Here is a 19,916-nt window from a genome sequence, read left to right as displayed (position 1 = left end):
TGATAAGAAAAGAGAAAAAAGCAACAAACGCAATTATAAAATACAGATCATTTTACATTATAATTGGTTGATTTTAATTCTTTCCCATTCTACATGTATGTACAATTCAGTAAATGCTGTAATTGTGAGGTGAAAATAACATTTTTAAACTTTAATGATACATTTTAATATAATAGAAGTATGTACATGTGTATTTTGCTTTGGAATCATGAAAATTTATTTAATTAATTTATGTAATTCTGTGATATACAGACCAATATACAAGATGAATTGTCGAAATAAAGATTTCACATGGTGTTTATTTTTCTAATGGTGCATAATTCAAAAGTTTCTCAATCAAATCCACGTGTCCAAGAAGCATTCTGCGACAGCAATATCGTTTTAATCCCAATGCGTCGAGAGCATCTCTGCAACACATATATGTACCACGTGATGCATAAGTAAGAAGTATGTATCCAAGATATTTGAATATCTAGTAAGTTTTCGACTCACAGTCCTTTCAAAACAAGTGAATAAATCTTTCTTTTCCATTATATCTATGAGACAGTGTAATTCGAAGACTTACTGTATATTATATTTTTAAGCATTCGATAATACTCTACGAATAGAGGTTAGGTATGTCCATAACATAAGTATTCTTTACAAATTATGTTATTCTTCGTTTATCTTAGTGTTTGGATATTAAAATAATTCTAATTACCCTTCCGTATATTCTGCTTGTAGTAATCCAAGATAAGCTTCCCATTTATTACCGATCACTTTCCCGCATGTAAAACATCGTACAGGTATGATCATTGTCGTGAACTTTGTTAAACAAGATTATTTGAATTTACGTTGACGTTAAGTTCACGTTTGTCGTTACACACTTTTGTTTATTGGTACTTCGCAAACGGGAACGAGTAAATGGAAACACTCGTCGTTATTCGTTCTCGAAAACTCGATGCTTCAAATCCATCGTATACAATAAACACAAGATACACAAGTATACACAACTATGTATATACAAATGAATGTAGGATACTACACACATTGAAATATTTTAGTGTTGCCAACATAATCATGAGAATCAGGGAATCGTAGATGCAAGCGTTATTACTAGGTGCACTTCATAGGAACAATTTTTGTTCAATTGGGATTTATTCCAATTTATTCGTAGCGTTTATTCTATCGAATAATATTCCCTAGGCTTCAAATAAATCTGAAGTTTGCCGATATGTTTGTCTCGTTCTTTCTCTGGAAAATGTTCAAAAGGGGAAACAAAAGAAACATATCGGCACACTTCAGATTTATTCGAAGCCTAGGGTTTTGCCCTTTCTGCCTGACGCCATAGTTGTAAGAGCATCAGAGCTCTAGTAACTGCTAGTAACATTGGCGTCGGTCTGGTGGAAATAAAAAGAGTCCAGTGAATCGGTCAAGAAGTTGGACGCTGCTCTGAAAAGTCTCACAAGTGTACTGTAAATATTCAAACTACGATACAATATATTGTCCATAAAATAGAACCGCCGGTAAAACACAGAAAACGTTAAAGAAACATGTAATTATTTAGTATATTCACACAATTCGTATATAGAAGAACAAGTCACGTGCGTCGCTCTGTTGCGAATATATCTTAACAAAATTTACTTCGAAATCGTGTTATCAGATAATCTCTCCGTTAGACATTGTTTTCACGGATATCTCATTTCCAAGAACTATACCCATCGCGTTTCGTAAATATCGATACAAATCTTTGACCAAATTCGTCAAACCGAGTACTAACACGAATAATATATGAAACACGGCGCAATAGGCGACGCATATTTCTTTCGCAATCGATTGCTGTTAATAACGTATCATACCAGATCGAGATCGTCGAATAGAGATCATTCGCGAACGATTCGCGACCTAAGAATCGCCAGAAGCAGAAAAATTCCCATCTAGATAAAAATGTCCAACAACGAATAAAAGATAAGCAAACAGTTCGACGCTTCGAATGAAAATCCGTATTTGATTTTTAGCACGAAATGTTTCGCGATAAATAGATCAAAAATCAAGCTATCCGATCGAATAAACGTCGCGAATCGATTGTTACGAGGTGCTCCTATTCGTGATCTATATTTAATGGAAAGAAATTTCGCTGATTCGCGGGTTGTGCGTTCGAAAGGTAAATATACAAGTTGCGTCTCGCGCGCCCGGAGACAAGCCGTGGCAGAGAGACAGCTGCTCCGATCGAAGGACATGAATAGGAGGGTGGAAGGGAGAGAGGAAGAAAGAGAAAAATACGAGGCCGAAGCAAAGGGAGAACACCATAAACATACAAGATCGGATTGGTTCTGCTTTCTCCTTTGTCTGCTGGATGGAAACATGTTATAACACGGTCAGATTGCTGTTAAATAGACTCTGTAAATTGTTGTATGTATTTTCTCGTTGCGCGGCTTTTCCGTTCCGTGTCGCGAACGTATCGGTGGGATCGGAATTTTGGCGCCGTACCGTACACCGACGCGACATCGGCTGACAGCGTTAAATGGTTATGTTAACGCGGCGTACTCTTCGGTACGCGTTTCATCGTAACATGTCCCCGTATTTTCATTCCATCGGTCGCTTTACTTCTCTGTCGCGCGAACCTTCCGATTTCTTTCATCGAATTCTCGTACGTTTCCTCCGTTTCCTCGTCGTCAGCGACGCGAAGCCAAGGTTATTTATCCTGTGCGTCTTTTTCGCTGTATTGTCAAAATCAGCTGCCATTGCTATAGCGTGCTAATCTGCTTGTTCGTCGCGGTCTCCTTTCCTTTCACCCTTTCTGTTTTCGTTTTTTTTCAATGAAACCGCGTCCGCTGTCTACGAAATTTCATTCATAATCGACGAATCTCGCTATCCTCGCCGTTCGTCGAACCGTACGCGGCAGGTTACTCGTTTCTCGTTTAGAGCGAGCGGTACGTTCCGTTAAATTTATGCACGTACACATTTCACACGAATGCTAGTATAACCAGGCAGTTTTGTAAACGAATTGTATGTTTTGTTTCTCGTAGAGTAGCAGATGATATTTACTTGTTTCTTTTTTTTCAAGTAATAAATAAGTAAACAAACAGTTGTATAACTGTGGTTTAACTTTACTCTGCGTTGAACTATCTTTGGTAATGTGCAAGCATCGTTAGTCTGAACCATTTATAGAAATGGGAAATTGTATATACAACTTGACGTAGAATAAGCAGTATGGAGATGCTATGTTTGTATGTTGCCAAAGATAATCGAAACCAAAGATTCGTGAAAGATTTAGTAGACATATAGTGAGAATAAAGTTAAATCATACTTGTATAGCTATTTGTTTACTTATTGGGTTTTCATATATCATTTAATGTTCTACTAAGATTTTAAAAATATTCAGGAATATGTAAATGAATTCATTAGAATTAGCTCAACGTTACCTCTTTTCTTACAGTCATATTTCTTCATCAAATAGTTGCTATTGCAGAATTATATTACTAATCATTATTAAGTAAAAAATTGAAGAAATACAAAATTTTATGAATTTTGTTTAGAGACAATTTTATGTACTCTACTGTTAATCTTTATCTTTGTATCGGTACTTTTTACTTGTACTTATGTATCTATAAGGTATGTTGCAGGACCTGGATATCGCAGCGTGTATCTATATTTTAACGAAAGCAACCACTTGTGGTAAAGCACATTTGTTAATTACCATTGAGAGAAGCAGGTGCAAAGTGATTTACAACAGGGTGGAAAATAGAAAGAGTCGAAGTGAGGGTTAAGCGTGATAGCAGTAAATGCAGTGGTTGAAGGAGAAATGGACCCATCAATGTTTGTTGCATACACCCCTCAAACAAACGGCGTTCCACTGGAGTCCAAGCTTGCTACCTACATGGTAGTGTACTACTCATCTGCAATTTATTTGAGGAGAGTCAAATCTTAGTAAAAATTTCCATTTTATATCATCTAATTAGATGTAGCCTTGAATCAAATGTAACTAGTAGACAAACGACTACAACGCATAATTTCTTTATTATGTATTTTTTGATAGAATCGTCAAAGCCCAGGGGTAACTCTAAGTACCACCGCCGTTACAAAACATTTGTCGAACCTTTCTCTGGATTCGCAAAAAAAGGTAACTGCCAGTCCAGAATTTGTACCTGGAAGGAGTCTAACTAGTAGCAACAGCAGTTCTCCAAATCTTTTCAATAATTCTTACCATTCGCAAGAGAATGTGGGCGGTACTACTTATTTTTACCTTGGGAATGCTGCGACCGATACTGTTGGAGCCGAGGACGGAACTGAAACTGTAAGCAAGTTTAAAAGTTAACGCGTCTACTTATCTCTTATTCTCTAATCTAGTGATAATACTTCTTGTCGATAGATCGCAAATGTGGGAGCAGGTCAGGTAGGCTTTGTCTATCCAGGTACACCTGCGCATCTTCAGCCAGTGAAACCGGCGAAACCTCCGTCATCCAATAGCTCTTCTGCTCCTTCGACTCCACCACCTCAAGCAACGCCTAGCTTCTTTGTCAGTGAAAGTTTACGAATGGACATTCTTCAGAAAAATGCGTTAACGTTAGCACAACCCGATATAGTACGATTTCCCGACTTACCGAACGAGGTAGATAATTATCATGAGCTGTGCCCGCTAGAACCAATCCATAAACCTGCCTCGACAATGCTTGGATATCAGACATCAACGTACAAAGCTACCAGCATTAAAAGTGGTACGCGTTATTGTTTACGTCGTATACATGGTGAGTTTCTCGTCTTTCGTTACTATCCAACGGAATTATACGAAAAGAGTTAGAAACTGGTATTGAAATAAGCATTTCATGTGTTCTTAGATTTCAGACTTGCCAATACGAAATGTATGGTGCTGGTGGATATGTGGAAGCGATTATCGCATACCAACTTAGTGCAGTTACGAGAAGTTTTCACCACCAAGGCCTTTGGTGACCATTGTCTGTATTAACGTACTAAAAACTGTATTAAGTGTATCTTTACGAAACGATTTTATTGTTACAGCCATGGTATTCGTTTACGACTATCATCCTGGTTCGGAGACGTTATTAAATAAGCATTTCTCAGCTACTAAATTGAATGGATACACGGATCCATTTTCCTCGGACCCTAATGCTCCCAGACCTTATAGTCATACTAAAAATACCATTTTGAGACAGCAACATAGCAGTATGTTACCAGAAAGTGTCATATGGAGCTACATAATCCAACTCACCGCTGCTCTTCGCGTCATACATGCTGCTGGTTTGTATACTTGAATAATATCTAAGTACAGTCCAAGTAATACCTAAGAAGATCCTAGATGTTGCTATTGCGTTCGACAGGTTTGGCATACAGATGTTTAGATCCTACGAAAGTGTTGCTGACGTCGCGTACAAGACTTCGTTTGAGTTGCGTGGCTATACCGGACGTGGTTACGTTCGATGGAAATGCAGCAAATCCACTTTCGCTCATACCACATTATCAACAGGAAGATTTAATCGCCCTAGGAAAATTGGTGTTGGCTTTAGCATGTCGCAGCCTCCTTGCCGTCCATCGCGACAATATGCAAGCCTCCCTCGAGCTCGTTGCCCGCTCTTACTCCACGGATCTTCGAAATCTCATTCTGTTCGTACACATTTTACCTCTATTACGCAGGTTTTCCTAAAATCACATTTACTATCTCGCCTCTTATATTTGATAGGTATTTACTTTCTAATCAAGCACGAAGAAGTGTAACCGATCTCATGCCAATGATAGGAGCGCGATTTTATACACAGTTAGACGCGGCTCTACTTCGATCAGACGTGCTGGAGAATGAACTTGCCAAGGAGCTGGAGAATGGACGATTATTTAAGTTACTTGTAAAATTGGCTACCATTAACGAAAGACCTGAACTTAATATGGAACCCACGTGGGCAGAGACGGGTGACCGATACATGCTCAAATTGTTTAGGGATTACGTTTTTCATCAGGTTGCAGCGGATGGGAGACCATGGTTGGATATGGCACACGTTGTATCTTGTTTAAATAAGTTGGATTCAGGTTCTCAGGATAAGGTATATTCTTCTTTTAAATCGTATTATTTAATTATCGATCAGAGATGGGCAAAATTTTCTTCGATGGGATATCGATCTATTTTATACGTTATCTGTTTTATTCGTGATTCGACATGTTCCACGTAGAGATAAGAATTTTGCCCATCTTCACCGCTATATTTTTACCAATGTATCAACACTGGCTTTGAAGAAGCTCGTTCATACTACACAAACGTGCGAATACACTTCGACTTCCGATTGATAGAACTTCAACGTGTTTGTTTCACTCTGAACAGGTTTCTTTTAAACCAGTGTACGTACATACGAAATACATGAACGATCGTTTTGGATTATCCCTTAATACGTATTTTCGAATATTTTTTTTTTTTTCGTAATCTTATAGATATGTTTGATGTCACGAGACGAACAAAGTGTGTTAGTAGTAAGTTACGCAGAATTACGGCAATGCTTGGAAACCTCATTTGGAGAACTGGTACAATCTGCAAAAGATGCTGTCTAGGTCTGTGTCCTTTCTTTTCTTTTTTTTTTCATCAACCGACCAGACAGTACATACTCCGAACCATAAATGTGATATCACCACTTAGCGGTACTATCATTTTAATTTTTATCGAGACATAGGAGAGTGAGATTTTGGCCCGAGAATTCTGTTCGGTGATAAGAAAATGGTACATGATCCAGTTTGTAAGCATGATTTCGAGTCGAATCATTAGATACGCGCAGAATACATTCTGGCACTGCCATTTGAATGTAATATATATATATATATGCGACATGCTATATATATATATGTGTGTGTGTGTACAAGGAGATCATGTGATGATACAAGCCAGAGAAGTGTATGAATTTTGCTGCGGAAGCTATTACGGTACTATACTGAAAATGAAACAATTGTACACGACTTAATAATGCAATGAAGTCTTAAGAGGTCTTAAGAACAACACCTAAACACAATCGGTGTATAGGTTAGATCTTAGTTTTTAGGGTACAGCTGGTAAGCATTAATTTTGAAATAAATGTTTATTTTTGAAAGCAATCTTAATCATCGCTGTAATTATTTCGAAGGGTCGATCATCGTCGAAAGTTCACCGTACCCCTGTGTACTGTTTCGTTGAAAAAAGATAAAAAAAAAAAAAAAACGTAACGAGAAACGTGTCAGCATGGCAAAGGAAATATCGTTTAACATTATTAGAAAGCGACATCGCGTCGACGTATTCGACTTCCGCGGGAATGTGTTGCTTTGTCCGTTCCAGTATATCCAGTCGCTGATCTGTAGATTCGGTTCTTGAACTGTCCTATCTACATTCCCTGCCGCTCTCCTCCTCTCTTCGACTGCTGTCCGCAATCACTCAAACTTGATCTCATTTCCTTCGTACAATTGCATGACCGCAGCACGGACAGACTTTTGCCCACACTTACACTCGCTTTCGATGGTATCGCGGGGCATGGTCGCCGCTAGCATTTTCTGCGCAAACCCTATCGTAAAACTCTTCACGATTTCTTTTTTAATTTCTCCGTGTTTATAGCAATGTCTCTATTTGAAATAACGACATTCGCGCGGGAGACTCCTGTATTAATTCGCTAATTTATTGATCCTCTTTTATAGTTACAGTTTACAATTTGTCCCTTATTCCTATTTGATACCTTTGCTCAATCTTCTTAGAAGATTCTTCTGTTGCGTAATGGGTCCGATTGGGAATGTAATAGCAAAAATTCTACCAGAGATTACTAGAACGTTCTCTTAATCTTTAACTGTTAATCGTTCTAGGTACGAATTCTGTAAGATTTTTTTAGCGGTTTAAGATCGCCGAGGAATTCAGTAGCGGAAAGGTTAGGTCACGATATCCGTTGCGATATTGGTCGTATTTTTAATGCCCTATACCGACGCCCATGCATTTATCCTACGTACGTCCTGCGGATCGCGTCGGTGTTTAACGTATACGTGTATATATACGTTGCTGACCGTGGAGTCGAAATAAAAGGCATATCAGACATCTGTTTCTGTCCAAGACACGTCGACCGACGAGCCTCGACCCGTCGTTCTCTCCGTAATTGTCTTAATGCCGACGTGATTTACTCCCCCGCGCCGATGTCACTTCTGACAATCACTCCCCGTCCACGTATCAACCGCGTACGCGTAGCATGATCGCGTGTAAGTCTTCATTTTATTCGACGTCAACCCGCTAACCCAGAGACGTCACGCGAACGATATTTTCCATCGGTTTCGACTGGCGATCGGCTACCTTTTTGGCGAACGTAGCAACCTGTTCGGGACATTCAGGACCCTCAGGGGCTGTAGTTATCTTTGTACATAGCTACAGTACGGGTTTGGCGATCCCGAGGTACCCGAGCTATTACGGGGGCCAGTGGGGCCCTAACAGACTAGTGGCACAATGAACAATTGTAACGATACTTTCTTACTCAATCTTTTCAGGTTAAGAAAGCATCGGGTAATTTCGATTAATTTCAAAGCAAATAGGTTAAACTCTCGAGGTCGTGGGACAGAGTTTTGTTACAAATATATTCTAGCAATTTTATTTGTAGTAAAACTCAAATAAATCTTTTCAGGTTAGGAAAATATCGACTGATTCTGGATAATTCAATAGTGAATAGGTTAGCCTCTCGAGTTATTGAAATAGTGTCTTGTATTAGTATTAGTATATTGAATAGTGTGAATAGGAAGTAGGAAATGAGGAAATAGTGTTATTTGGACATCAGTTAATATACATGATCGCATCAAATACTTTCGAATATATTTCACGTTCGCGCTATTTTATTTTGAAAAAGCACACACCAGATGGCTCTCGTGTCAAGTTTTCCGACGCGTCTGTTTCGTAGATAATATCTGTTCGCGCCATAAAAAAAATGTCTCACTTGCCAAGACAAACGCTTGCTGACTTCGACAATGTTTATTTGCTACAAATTCTCCACGGGACAGGGGGTCACAACAAAGTAACTCGTAAGTGTGCACAGCTAATTAATCATACATTAGGGTAACATACTACTCCGTTGCATTTTTCCAAATGTATTTCATATTCGCGCTACTCACAGCTAGTTAGACATAGTAAATCACGCCAGATGGCTTTCGTCGTATGTTTTCCGACGTGTCCATTTAAAAAATCTCATTCGTCAGGGAGAAATGCGTGTTAAGTTTAGTAATGTTCGTTTAGTAATTTATTCGTCGCAAAATTTTTGCGTATCGAGGGGTTAAATTAATTCCGTCGTATCGAAGTAATGGTTCTTTTATCCTTTAACCTAAACAATTTATCTCGCGAACGCGATCGAATGATCTCGGAACACTACTATAACAGGATCGCCAGATCCTGTTTGCTTTAAATCCAGTCGAGCCGGTCGTTAAGAAACTTCGAATGCCGCGGTGCACCGAACCCTTGCGCAAGTGATTTTTCTTCCGATCGTCCCACGATCGTGGAACAGGATTGCTTGGCGGAAGGTCGCACGTAACAGTTCTAGTCGGTTGTACGTTACCTTAGTTTATTTGAGTATTTAGTTGATAACTCAACTGCATCGCTAATCTTATTCTACGTGCGGTAGTTTACAGGTTTACGAACGAAGCCCCATCCGACATTTTTGCAAAGGAAATTGTTGTTCAGAATCGTCTCAGCTACCCCCCATTTCCGGCTCCTCCCCGACTTTTCGGACACCCTGTATATATATATATAGATTCGTAATACTTTTATATATATATATATGTAGTTTCTCACAACAGTTCCTATCATCTTATTATTGACTTGAAAATTTCAAGTCGAAATCGATTGTTGTTAGTGGCGCATTCAAGTAGGGTGCAAGAATTTGACATAAATGTTAGAGAATCATACTTTACGTAAAGGAATTAAATAAACTTTATCCCCGTATCTTTTCTATTAAAATTTTCTAAAATCTCCGAAGGTATTGCGACAGGCTTTGTTCATTTTTAGTTGCACTCCTTGGAAAATTCCTGGGTGCGCCACTGGTCGGTATGCGAACCGATCGAGAGGCTACTTCTAGCGGGCAATTAAGGAACCAGCGAATGTATATGACCCGAGCAGGAGGAAGAAGGTCTAGCTTCTTCCACGCGTTCCAAGAAAAACGAGCTACCAGTGAAACGTGCTCGCGCAATATATGGCCTATGCCAGCGACTGTCTCGTTAACTGGTTGGTCACCTCCTAGCCCCTTAGCCACTTTCGGGAAGCCCTGGTATTCCAGATAACAAAAAAAAAAAAAAGAAATGTTGCCAGTATACTCTTATCGGGAGCGTAGTCCGTGCGAAAGAACGTGTACACGCCGTTCGCTGGCGTAGAAGTTTGTTGACGGATTTTTTTCCTTCGGGACGGTTACAGCTGGCCGTTACTCGACTTGAATCTCCATTTAGACAATTATTTAGATAACTAGCATTATTTAGATACATGGAGCCATTATAAATGGATTTTGATTCCAAAAATTCATCCAGGTCGGTATTATTCGTTGTTCGTAATATCCGTCGGTGAGCTTTTATTCATTCGAATCTTCATCAAGTTTTCGTCTAACCAAGACTTCTTTTGTGGTCAGATAAAATTCCACCGCGATCTGTATCCCGCTCTCGACTACGGTTTGGCGTCGTACACTTTGCATTCGATTCGTTTGAATCGATATTCTTGCATACTCGCAGCCGTAGTTTAATCGCTGCGTTACGGAGATTAATCGTTCGCTAGATACGGGAAAGACAAGTTGGCGGGTAATGTATGCGTATATGCCGCGGCGAATTTATGCGGCTACGTTGGTAACACGGTGTACATAGGAAACGTGGGGTTTGTTAACACATGGTCGTGTACGTTACCATCGGAGGTCGTATCGTTTGGATGACTGTATTTTTTGATGTTAATGAAATAAATAGTCGGGACAAGCATTATTTATCTGTATTGAGGAGAACGAGTAAAAAAAAAAAAAAATAAAATAAAATAAATATACATGTCGAATCGAGTAACCTCCTCCTTTTCGAAGTCCGTTAAAAATTCTACGATGCTACGAGCACGTGCCTAGAGGTAGAGAAGCGAGGTTCCGAGTTAGGGTCGTTCGAAAGGTCTTGGTTAAAATTCTAGGCTTCGAATAAATCTGAAGTTTGCCGATATGTTTGTCTCTTTTGAACATTTTCCGAAGAAGGAAGCGAGACAAACCCATCGGCAAACTTCAAATTTATTCCAAGCCTAGGGTCTTGCTTATCTCTGGTTTGAGGTTGGACCTTTTCGGGGTTCCAGGCTTTCATTTCCGGTTCGGAAGTTACCAATCGCTCTCTCTTAGAACTCTGTTGACCTGAATATAATTCGGAATACGAACGCGATAGAAAATTGATCAGATATCACGGGTATTTTTCTAAACGCAATAATACAGGGTGTCCCAAAAATGTTCATCCCCAGCGATGGAAATTAGCGACCCCGCTACAGGTACGTTTGAAAATATCTTTCGACGCAGCGCAGCGATTGGAGGGGAGGGCGTGTGGTGGGTCGGAGAGGGGGTAGGAGGATGCTGGTAGCGGCAACCCCGCGCGCGAAGGTTGCTGGCTGCGTGGACTCGGAGGGATGGTAGAGTGGCACAGAGCAAGGGGGAGGCTGTGCGGAGAGAGGGTAGAGCGGTAGCGGTTCTCGCGGCAGCAACACGTAGTAGACGGTAGCACCGCGACGAGGACGCACACGGCTCGTGCACGTTTCGCTAGTTACTCGTTAGACTCGATTCGAGCCACGCAGTAAACTCCCGACTCCGGTGGCGCAGTCGCGTTACGCGTTATATATTTTTTCGTATCTCTAGACCGCTTGCAGAGCATAGTCACCACTACACCACCATCGCCACTACCATCGTCGCCGTCACCACCACCTGCACCATCCGGCGTGTCCGCACACGCGTAACGTCACCAGGACCGTTGCACCGTCGAGTCGCCCCTTGGAAGACGAGTCCCGGTAGCGAACGTTTCGCATCCTCGACGCGGCGATAAGTGAGTAATCTTTATTTTATCCACGAGTCACGTTTTTTTTTTTTTTTTTTTTTTTCACTCTCGAAACGATCGTCGATCGCCGATACGAGAAACGGTGGTAGGTAGTTTCGGGTCGTTGGAAAACGCGAACGAACGGCGAACACGTTCAACCCGAGTCCCATCGCGGTTCGCTCTATGCGCTCTCCGTGTATTCCCATCGATTTTCCACGGCAAGACCCGCCCTGTAATTCACCGTTCTCTCTTTCTCTCTGTCTGTTCCCCCGCAACCCCCGCGCCCTCGCTGTCACTTGACGTCTACGGTGCGAAATCGAATTTTGTCGCGATTTGGGGGGAGGGTGGGGGGTGGGGGGAACACGAGATACGCGATATATCCGTCTATCATGGAAACGCGAGCGTAATATTTCCCTCGATTATCGGGGTAAGGGGAGGGAACGCGTCTGGGGGATCCTTTTTCAGCGAGCGCGCGCCGTGTGTTTTGCTGTCGACGATCGATGGACTTCTCTCTATCGGCTTCTCTCTTTCACCCTCTGTCGCTGAATCGCGGCTGGGGCTGTTTTCGTTCCGACGCGATACGTTGGATAGACTTGCCTCCCGATGGACCCGAGCGCGTCTCGCCTATCGATTCTCGATGGAATAGGGAGATCGAAGTCCGATCGCGGTCGACCGTACCGTACCCGCGAGAAATTTTCTTCGCGTGCCCGGGCGAAAAAGTGCGAGGATATCCGCGATCGGTCCGTCTCTTCTGCTTACGAAGCAATTTTTTCTTTTTCCCTCCGCTCTCTTCACCGACTCGATCTTTTTATACGATCCGTTTTAAGTTACTACTTTCTCTTAGTTTTAGTTCAAGTTTTATTCTTTTTACGCGTCTCGATATTTATCTGTTCGATATTAATCGGAGTCGGGATGTTCCTGATTCGTTACGACTCTACTATTTTTTACTTTAAGAAACGGTGAAAATTATTGAAATATTTAGTTGTTTCACCGAACGGAAATGAGTAGTCTATCACGCATAGAAACGTTTTAAATTACTACTTTTGCTTAGTTTTAGTTCATGTACTTCATTTTATGCGTCTCGATATTTATCTGTTCGATATTAATCGGAGTCGGGATGTTCCTGATTCGTTACGACTCTACTATTTTTTACTCTAGGAAATGGTGAGAATTATCAACCCTTTGCGCTCGAGTGGCGCCTCTAGGGCGACATATGTAATTTAAAAGTGATTCTTTTGAACGTACAATTACAATTTTACTCGTATCAGAATACAGTTAATTATTAATTGAAATAATAATATATCGAGCGACGAATATTCGTAGGACGTTTCTTTTCGAAGTATGATTTTTGGTTTTACAGAAATTTATTATAAAAATGGACCGGTTTCGATTCTATAGAGAAATGCATCGAGCGCAAAGGGTTAAAATATTTGCTATATTAATATTATAATATTAGCTGTTCCACCAAACACAAATGAGTAGTCTTTTCGATCTAAGAGTTACAAACGTTTGAATATAACAGCACGGAATTCGTTTCTATACGTAACGGTTTTCCGGTTATTTATTCGCCACGGTGGAAAAGTATTTCGTGACGAGCGATTATTCCAACGTCCTTTCCAATGTTGTGTTAGAGCTCGATGTTTACGATACGTTCAGTGTTTCTTGTTTGCGCGCGCCTAAGGTTGTTTTGCTCGCGAAGGGTAAGGGGATATCGGGCTGCTTCTCGAATTACAGCGGACGAACTCTACGGAAGAATTCATCGCAAGAAACTTCGCCAACGTGCATACGTACAGCGTTGGCAAGAACGCGAGTAGTTTTTACGAGGGTGCTCGAGTTTATCGACGGGAATCGATGGTAACCGACAGTCCGGGTAAAGAAAAATAATTGGTCGATAACTGGTCGTCGATTAATCCAACCCGGTACAGTTTATTCATCCGTACACGTTTCGCGAGGTTTTGTGTGCTCTTCGGCAGGGAAGAAAATGTTCCATTCTCCGATTCCGTAAACAGAGATATTACGAGGATGTACATATGCAAGTCGGTCGTATAAGTATTTGTACAGGAAGCAATTGAAAATAAAACTTCATATATTTATTTTATTAATAAACTTTAGCGGAAGAAATAATCAACCAACATTTCTACATATTTTTAATGTAGAATTTGCGTGAATTAAAGTTTATTATTTTTAATGTCAACCTCTTATGTATTTCTTTTCTTATCGATTTTATATTAAATTGGTTGCTGTACGAATACTTCTTACGCTGACTGTATACAGTCAATCGTGTAAGTATTTGTACCTTCTATGTGTGTTAAAAAAAATTGTCTGAATTACATTGGCTGAATGATTTCGAGTAAATTTATTATTATAAGAATTCCGAATGAAGCTCCTGAACGAAGTTTATTCAGAGAAAGTTAGGTTAACTTATCGATAAATCAATAAATTACCGATTGTATATTTATATTTGAACAAAGTAAGAAAATTTGAAGAGACACGCACGATAATTAAATATTCGAGTAACTTTCGACCCATACGAATTTATACGAAATAAATTCCCGCAATCGGATTTTCATTAACGGAAAAATTGCTCAGGTCTGCGCGTGAGCCACGGTTACGTTCGTTTTAGGTACTTCCTTTTCCAACCTTTCTGTCTGAGGGATCTTTAGAAAATTCGTTTGTCGAAGTACAATGAGGCATTGAGGAGAAAGAGCATCGTTATTACGAATATCGATATTACGAATACGTTTCGATATGAAGTTCCCTATTTACGCGGTATTCCTTCTTCAATGCCGCCTTGTATTCGAGGGGCACGAAATCGACTCGTTACGGATAAGGGACCACCCTTTAGCTTCGGATAGGTGGAGACCTTGAGAGGGATTCGAGTTATCGTTAACGTAGATAGCCAAATATATCGTAGCATCCGGCGTCTTCCATTCCCGAGAATAAGGAGCGAAACGAGAACAACGCAGAGAAATACGAAACGCGGGATACGGGATTGGTCCTGTAGGTAAAACGCTCGACTGTGGATCCGAGGATCGTGGCTTCGAATCTCCGTGGGTCTTTACTTAATTTTTCTTCACAAATCAACAGTAAATATTACTATACTGTTTGCACAGTTATTCGTTTCCTTCGTGGACGGCGTGTCTCGAAAGTCGAAATATCGAAATTACAAAATGGAGGAGAATATCCTTCGAAATCGATCCCGGGATATCTGGACGATTCAAATCTCGAATTATATTTAAGTCTGGATGATTCAACGATACGTTCTTGTACGGTTTATTCGTTTCCTTCGTGGGTGGCGTGTCTCGAAAGTCGAGATATCGAAATTACAAAATGGAGGAATATCTCGAATTACGTCGCATCTACGTCTGACGATTTAACGATACGTTCTAACGACGGTTCAGCAGAAAATTAGCGGTTCTTAGGAAAGTTTCCCGTCGGTGCAACGAGTACGCTACTTTAAGAACACCTTATTCCATAAAAAAAAGTGCTCGTACGCACGGTTCACGCACATCGACTCGCATAGACACACACCCGTACACGTCTCTCGGCGTTTTACACAACAAGGTCTGCTTCGATATGAAAAGTGCGATACACGTATAATCGCGTAGGCTTCGCGGTAGCGATGTTTAACGATTTTTCGAGCCGCGTGCGTCACCCCCCTTCGTGTTAATTCATTATAGGATCGAGTAGGCGGCGTGATGTTGCAACAACCCTTTGAAGCAAACGCACGGGAAAACATGTCGATAACGGGACACACACCGATCATTTTACGTACCCTTCGATCACGGGTAAATTCCAGCTCGTTGTTCGGAACAAAACGAGGAACGAACTAAAGCGATTAGTGACGCTACCCGACGCGCTATGGTCCCGTGGATCTTGCTTTTCGGGTGCAAAACGCGACCGTGTAACCCGATGTGTTTCGCGCCGAACACGATACGAATATTCAACTACGGGAACGTTCGACTCCGAATCGATCGTCTAGAGAGTAGATCCTTCCGAAAGGGTTGGCGATTTTTTCGCTAATTCTCACCCGATACAAATTTATAAAATATAAATTCCTACAATTGCGTGTATGATATCTCTACGAACATAGATCGAAAGTATACGGGATCTAGTTATACAGGGTGTCCCAAAATTATTGGAAGTCCTTGAAGAGGGTGATCCGGGAGGTGATTCGAAACAACTTTTTCCTTGGCGAAAATGTTGTCCGAGGCTTCGTTGAGGAGATATCAAGAGAAAGGCCCCGACCAATCGGAGCGCGAGTACGCCGGTGGGCGGCCGCGGTAGCGTTGGCTACGCGCTCTGATTGGTCGAGGCCTTTCTCTTGATATCTCCTCAACGAAACCTCGGACGAAATTTTCGCTAAGGAAAAAGTTGTTTCAAATCACCTCCCGAACCACCCCTTTCAAGGTGTTACAACATTTTTGGGACACCCTATATCCAGTTGGGATACGGTAAATAATAAAACAATATTACGTATCGGTTTTCAACGCAAGACGTATTTCGTAGCGAATCGATGCGAAATCGATTCCAGGAGTTCGAGGCATTCCTATCCCCGGAACGCTGGAAAACTTTTTTATTTACAAGTTTCCACGCGTGCCGTGCACCGCGAACATTTTCCGCTGGACTTCGGTAGAGGGTATCCGACAATAGCCTCCCGTACCTGAATTAACATTCAGAGAGGGTTGGTAATTAGACGGAACAAGCATGTCTGTTCCACTGCGCGATACTTGTTCGGTGAAAATAGCGCGGCCGGACAAAGGGCTTCGGTAATTGTTTACTAGTCTATTGTACAGATGTTTGAGGGAATTGTGAAAACGGGATTAGAATACGGAGATAGGAATGACCGAAGTGATTTCGAGGGTTAACCCGTTCGAACGAGTTCGGTGGCAAATTATCCGAGGAGATTAAATATCAGGTCTAGGTTAATTTAATTTAATATTAGGTTAGGTTTAGTTCTGTGTCTTTGTATTCATCGTTCGAATGCGTCGCATCTGCTCTCGAATAATCCAGAAACGCGAACACCACCTTTTGAGACGACTTTCAGCACAGAAGCCAGCATTATGCACGCGAAGGCACGTCGTGTTTATAAACTGTACTTTTTTTCGTCTCCGCTACGGCCGTGTTTACGTTCGACGCAGCTTTCTTAACGGTCCGGGCGCGTTGTTCTCGTTTTATTGGATTCGTGTAAAAAGCAGTATCGAGTTTCGGTGGCCGTCGAAGTAACGCGAACGTGAAATACGGTCGATCGTGTTAGGGGAGAAAAAAAAAGAGCGAGTCCTGTGCGAGCGATAGCGCGATGGAGAATTAACGTCGATTGGAAAAAAAAAAGAGAGAGAGAGAGAGAGAGAGAGGAGGAGAAAAAGGGTCGACGACGCTTCCAACCATCGCGAACGAATTAAGTTAGGCGAGAGCAATTCGATGGGAAATTGCGTGCAATATTTGTCGCAGCCGTGACGAAATCGTATTACCACGATGGATAAAGATAGAAAGATGGGATACCCTTCGGCAACGTGCGAGGCAATTCGTAACGCCGTGGTGTGGCGTGTCGAGAAAGGTTTGAAAAAGGTTTCGCGATGACACTGGTGACACGCGTATCTTTCGGGAGATCTCCGGGAGACTCCGTGGCGCTCGTCCTACGGACATCGTCGCCATTTTCTTTTACTGGCGCGCGCGAATAACCCGAACGTACGCGGCCCGACCGATTTGAAATTAGTGTCGCAAACCGTTCGCGCTCTTTGTTTTAGGCCGAACGCACATGGGAGCAACCGATTTGAAATTAGTGTTGGAAATCGTTTGCGCTCTTTGTTTTATATCTTAAATATCTGATTGTTCCTTGCAAATATCTTAATACTCTTTCCAGACAATTCCATAATTTCTTTATTCCTTTTATTCGTATAACGACTCGAAATACTTACGGCTACACATATATCGAACAACCAATACATTAAACAACCGATAGCATTCCGACAAGGTGCATCATACTCTTCGTCTGAATCGAGAGCTGCATAATTAAGTTTACTTTCTAAAGGAATATTTAGTCGATTATAACGAAACTTTTATAATTGCTTTTGCGAATCAATTAAGTAAATAATATTATTCGTACAACACTTTTCCAAACGTGGCGCAAAAATTCCGTTCCGTGCTTTCGATTTATTTTTGAACGACAATTTGCTGAATTAATGAAAATCGTCCATAGTTGGCGAAACACCCAGCGCAATTGGTATGCGTTCCAGATAAGGAAGCCGAGTTTCGACCGAACTGGGTCGAATAAGTAACGTCGTCTTAAGAAGAGACACGTGTTTAAACGTATCATTGCCCCCTATCGCCGTATCGCATTTCCCTCTTTAATCAACCCTAATTTACGCTGCACATCTGGCGACACAGTTGTCGCTAATTCGCCGGCGTCTCGCGTTCTAAGCAATTTATCGTATCGGCCGTTATCGTTCCCATCGCGGTCCCGATGTATCGTCATCGAGACTTATCGGTCACGGATTCCCAATCCGGACCTGTTCCCGGTACGTTGCGTCCTCGCGTATCGCTCGGCGCGCGTGCGACAGACTCTTTTCGGCCGGGGAAGCTTTCGTTGAAAAAGTCCGTCTGTGATACGTTCGCAATCGACCCGAAAAAAGCTCTGCAAATAAAAAAATGAAAAAAAAAGAAAGAAAAAAAGAACGAAGGGAAAAAGAGTTCGAACAAATGGGGCTGAAAATGACGACGTAACGACCACCGTGAAACGGAAACGAGCGAAATTCCCATTTTAGGTACAGGCTTCGAGTAACGACGAAGAATTTGAAATTTCCGGGATGAGTGAAAATTCACGAATGCCGTTCGCGGGGAATTTATTCTCGAACTGAAATCGAAGTATCAGACGTAGATATCGATCCCGTGTCTTTTTATTGAATTATTTATAACTGAAGCTCGAGTATAAATATTTACTTCCGAGTTCTTAACTCGATCTCGTCAGGTCCATCTTTTCAACGGACCTATCAAAATAGATAATAAGCAGACTGCGGATCTTTATGCGAAATAAAATGTTTGCGAACGTGCGTACGAAAATTCAACTTACATAAGAATTCATTTTACCCCGGAAATATTACAATGCGAACTTTCAATATTTTTTTTATTATTGCATACCGTGTGTATTTCGTAGTTTCGTGCATATTCAAATTTCCTATGAATGCCTAAAAATCCGTGGTCTAATAATACGTAACGAATGACGAATGATTGAGTATAAAGGCGCAGGATTAACTTAAAAATATTAACCCTTTGCGCTCGAGACATTTTTCTATTGAATCAAATCCAGTCCATTTTTGTAATAAATTTCTGCGAAACCGGAAACTCTACCTCGAAAAGAAACACCTACGAACATTCGTGACTCAACGTATTATTATTTCAATTAATAATTAGCTGTATTCTGAAGTAAGTAGAATTGATATTGTACGTTCTGAAAATCACTTTTAAGTTACATGCGTGCAAAGGGTTAAGAATCGCTGGGTCAGCCTCTATGAATTTCAATGTCGCACTTCCGCAGATATTCGCGATAACCTTCCCCGCATGGATTCTTTATTCCACCCCGGAGACGTGCAACAGCGATCCCGAGAAAAAGCTCGCTAAACGGTCGTTCCGACATCCGGTTAGGTTCGTCGTATATCGCGCGAAGTGTCGATTTTCCCTTAACGTCGCGGGTGCGTCGGTTTCCGGTTAGCTTGGTCGATAATTTATCGAGCGCGCGTGCTAACGAATTCGATCGGTAAAACGTGCTCTATCGAGCCACACACACACACACACTCTCTCTCTCTCTCTCTCTTTTGCGTCAGTCGTAACCGTTTCTCCAGAGAGAAACCAATTTCCGACGATTCGAAACTTCTTCGTCTGAAACACACTTTCTCTCTCTCTCTCTCTCTCTCTCTCTCTCTCTCTCTCTCTCTCTC

General features: G+C 41.4%; 3 protein-coding genes across 5 annotated transcripts in view; 2 read left to right on the top strand and 1 right to left on the bottom strand.

The window, feature by feature from the left end:
* Nucleotides 1–50: 50 nt before the first annotated feature.
* Nucleotides 51–1,030, bottom strand: LOC128895030 (DNA-directed RNA polymerases I, II, and III subunit RPABC5). Its single transcript, XM_054157240.1, has 2 exons — nt 701–1,030; nt 51–407 (listed from the first exon to the last, which is right to left on the bottom strand). Exons 1-2 carry the CDS (start codon nt 793–795, stop codon nt 299–301), a joined length of 204 nt encoding a protein of 67 aa, XP_054013215.1. The 5' UTR covers nt 796–1,030; the 3' UTR covers nt 51–298.
* A 359-nt stretch (nt 1,031–1,389) lies between these two features.
* Nucleotides 1,390–7,071, top strand: LOC128895010 (PAN2-PAN3 deadenylation complex subunit PAN3). 3 transcript variants are annotated; one of them, XM_054157210.1, is made up of 9 exons: nt 1,390–1,454; nt 3,606–3,862; nt 4,019–4,276; nt 4,352–4,727; nt 4,818–4,934; nt 4,999–5,238; nt 5,319–5,601; nt 5,678–6,032; nt 6,415–7,071. In XM_054157210.1, the coding sequence occupies exons 2-9, from the start codon at nt 3,785–3,787 to the stop codon at nt 6,529–6,531; spliced, it is 1,824 nt and encodes a 607-aa protein (XP_054013185.1). In that variant the 5' UTR covers nt 1,390–1,454; nt 3,606–3,784; the 3' UTR covers nt 6,532–7,071. The 3 variants fall into 3 exon arrangements, with proteins under 3 accessions (XP_054013185.1, XP_054013183.1, XP_054013184.1); XM_054157208.1 differs by lacking the exon at nt 1,390–1,454 and adding an exon at nt 1,547–2,356; XM_054157209.1 differs by lacking the exon at nt 1,390–1,454 and adding an exon at nt 1,547–2,912.
* Nucleotides 7,072–11,638: 4,567 nt separating this feature from the next.
* LOC128895027 (uncharacterized) overlaps nt 11,639–19,916 on the top strand; it is a 53,652-nt gene continuing 45,374 nt past the window's right edge. Inside the window, exon 1 of the mRNA XM_054157236.1 lies at nt 11,639–11,991. The gene's annotated coding sequence lies outside the window, so the exon portion shown is untranslated. The remainder of the gene's footprint in view (nt 11,992–19,916) is intronic.

The sequence above is a fragment of the Hylaeus anthracinus genome, unplaced genomic scaffold (genome assembly GCF_026225885.1).
Source record: "Hylaeus anthracinus isolate JK02 unplaced genomic scaffold, UHH_iyHylAnth1.0_haploid 4, whole genome shotgun sequence".
In the NCBI taxonomy this organism is placed as follows: domain Eukaryota; kingdom Metazoa; phylum Arthropoda; class Insecta; order Hymenoptera; family Colletidae; genus Hylaeus; species Hylaeus anthracinus.
This window is presented reverse-complemented; position numbering and strand designations above follow the sequence as displayed.

What these genes read in the sequence shown, in the direction of transcription:
- LOC128895030 (XM_054157240.1), bottom strand. Translation starts at nt 795, where the DNA reads ATGATCATACCTGTACGATGTTTTACATGCGGGAAAGTGATCGGTAAT. An exon ending in CAAGCAGAATATACGGAAGG is followed by an intron (nt 408 to 700) that starts GTAATTAGAATT and finishes TATGTGTTGCAG; the next exon opens with AGATGCTCTCGACGCATTGG.
- LOC128895010 (XM_054157210.1), top strand. Translation starts at nt 3,785, where the DNA reads ATGGACCCATCAATGTTTGTTGCATACACCCCTCAAACAAACGGCGTT. An exon ending in TCGCGTCATACATGCTGCTG is followed by an intron (nt 5,239 to 5,318) that starts GTTTGTATACTT and finishes TGCGTTCGACAG; the next exon opens with GTTTGGCATACAGATGTTTA. An exon ending in ATTCAGGTTCTCAGGATAAG is followed by an intron (nt 6,033 to 6,414) that starts GTATATTCTTCT and finishes GTAATCTTATAG; the next exon opens with ATATGTTTGATGTCACGAGA.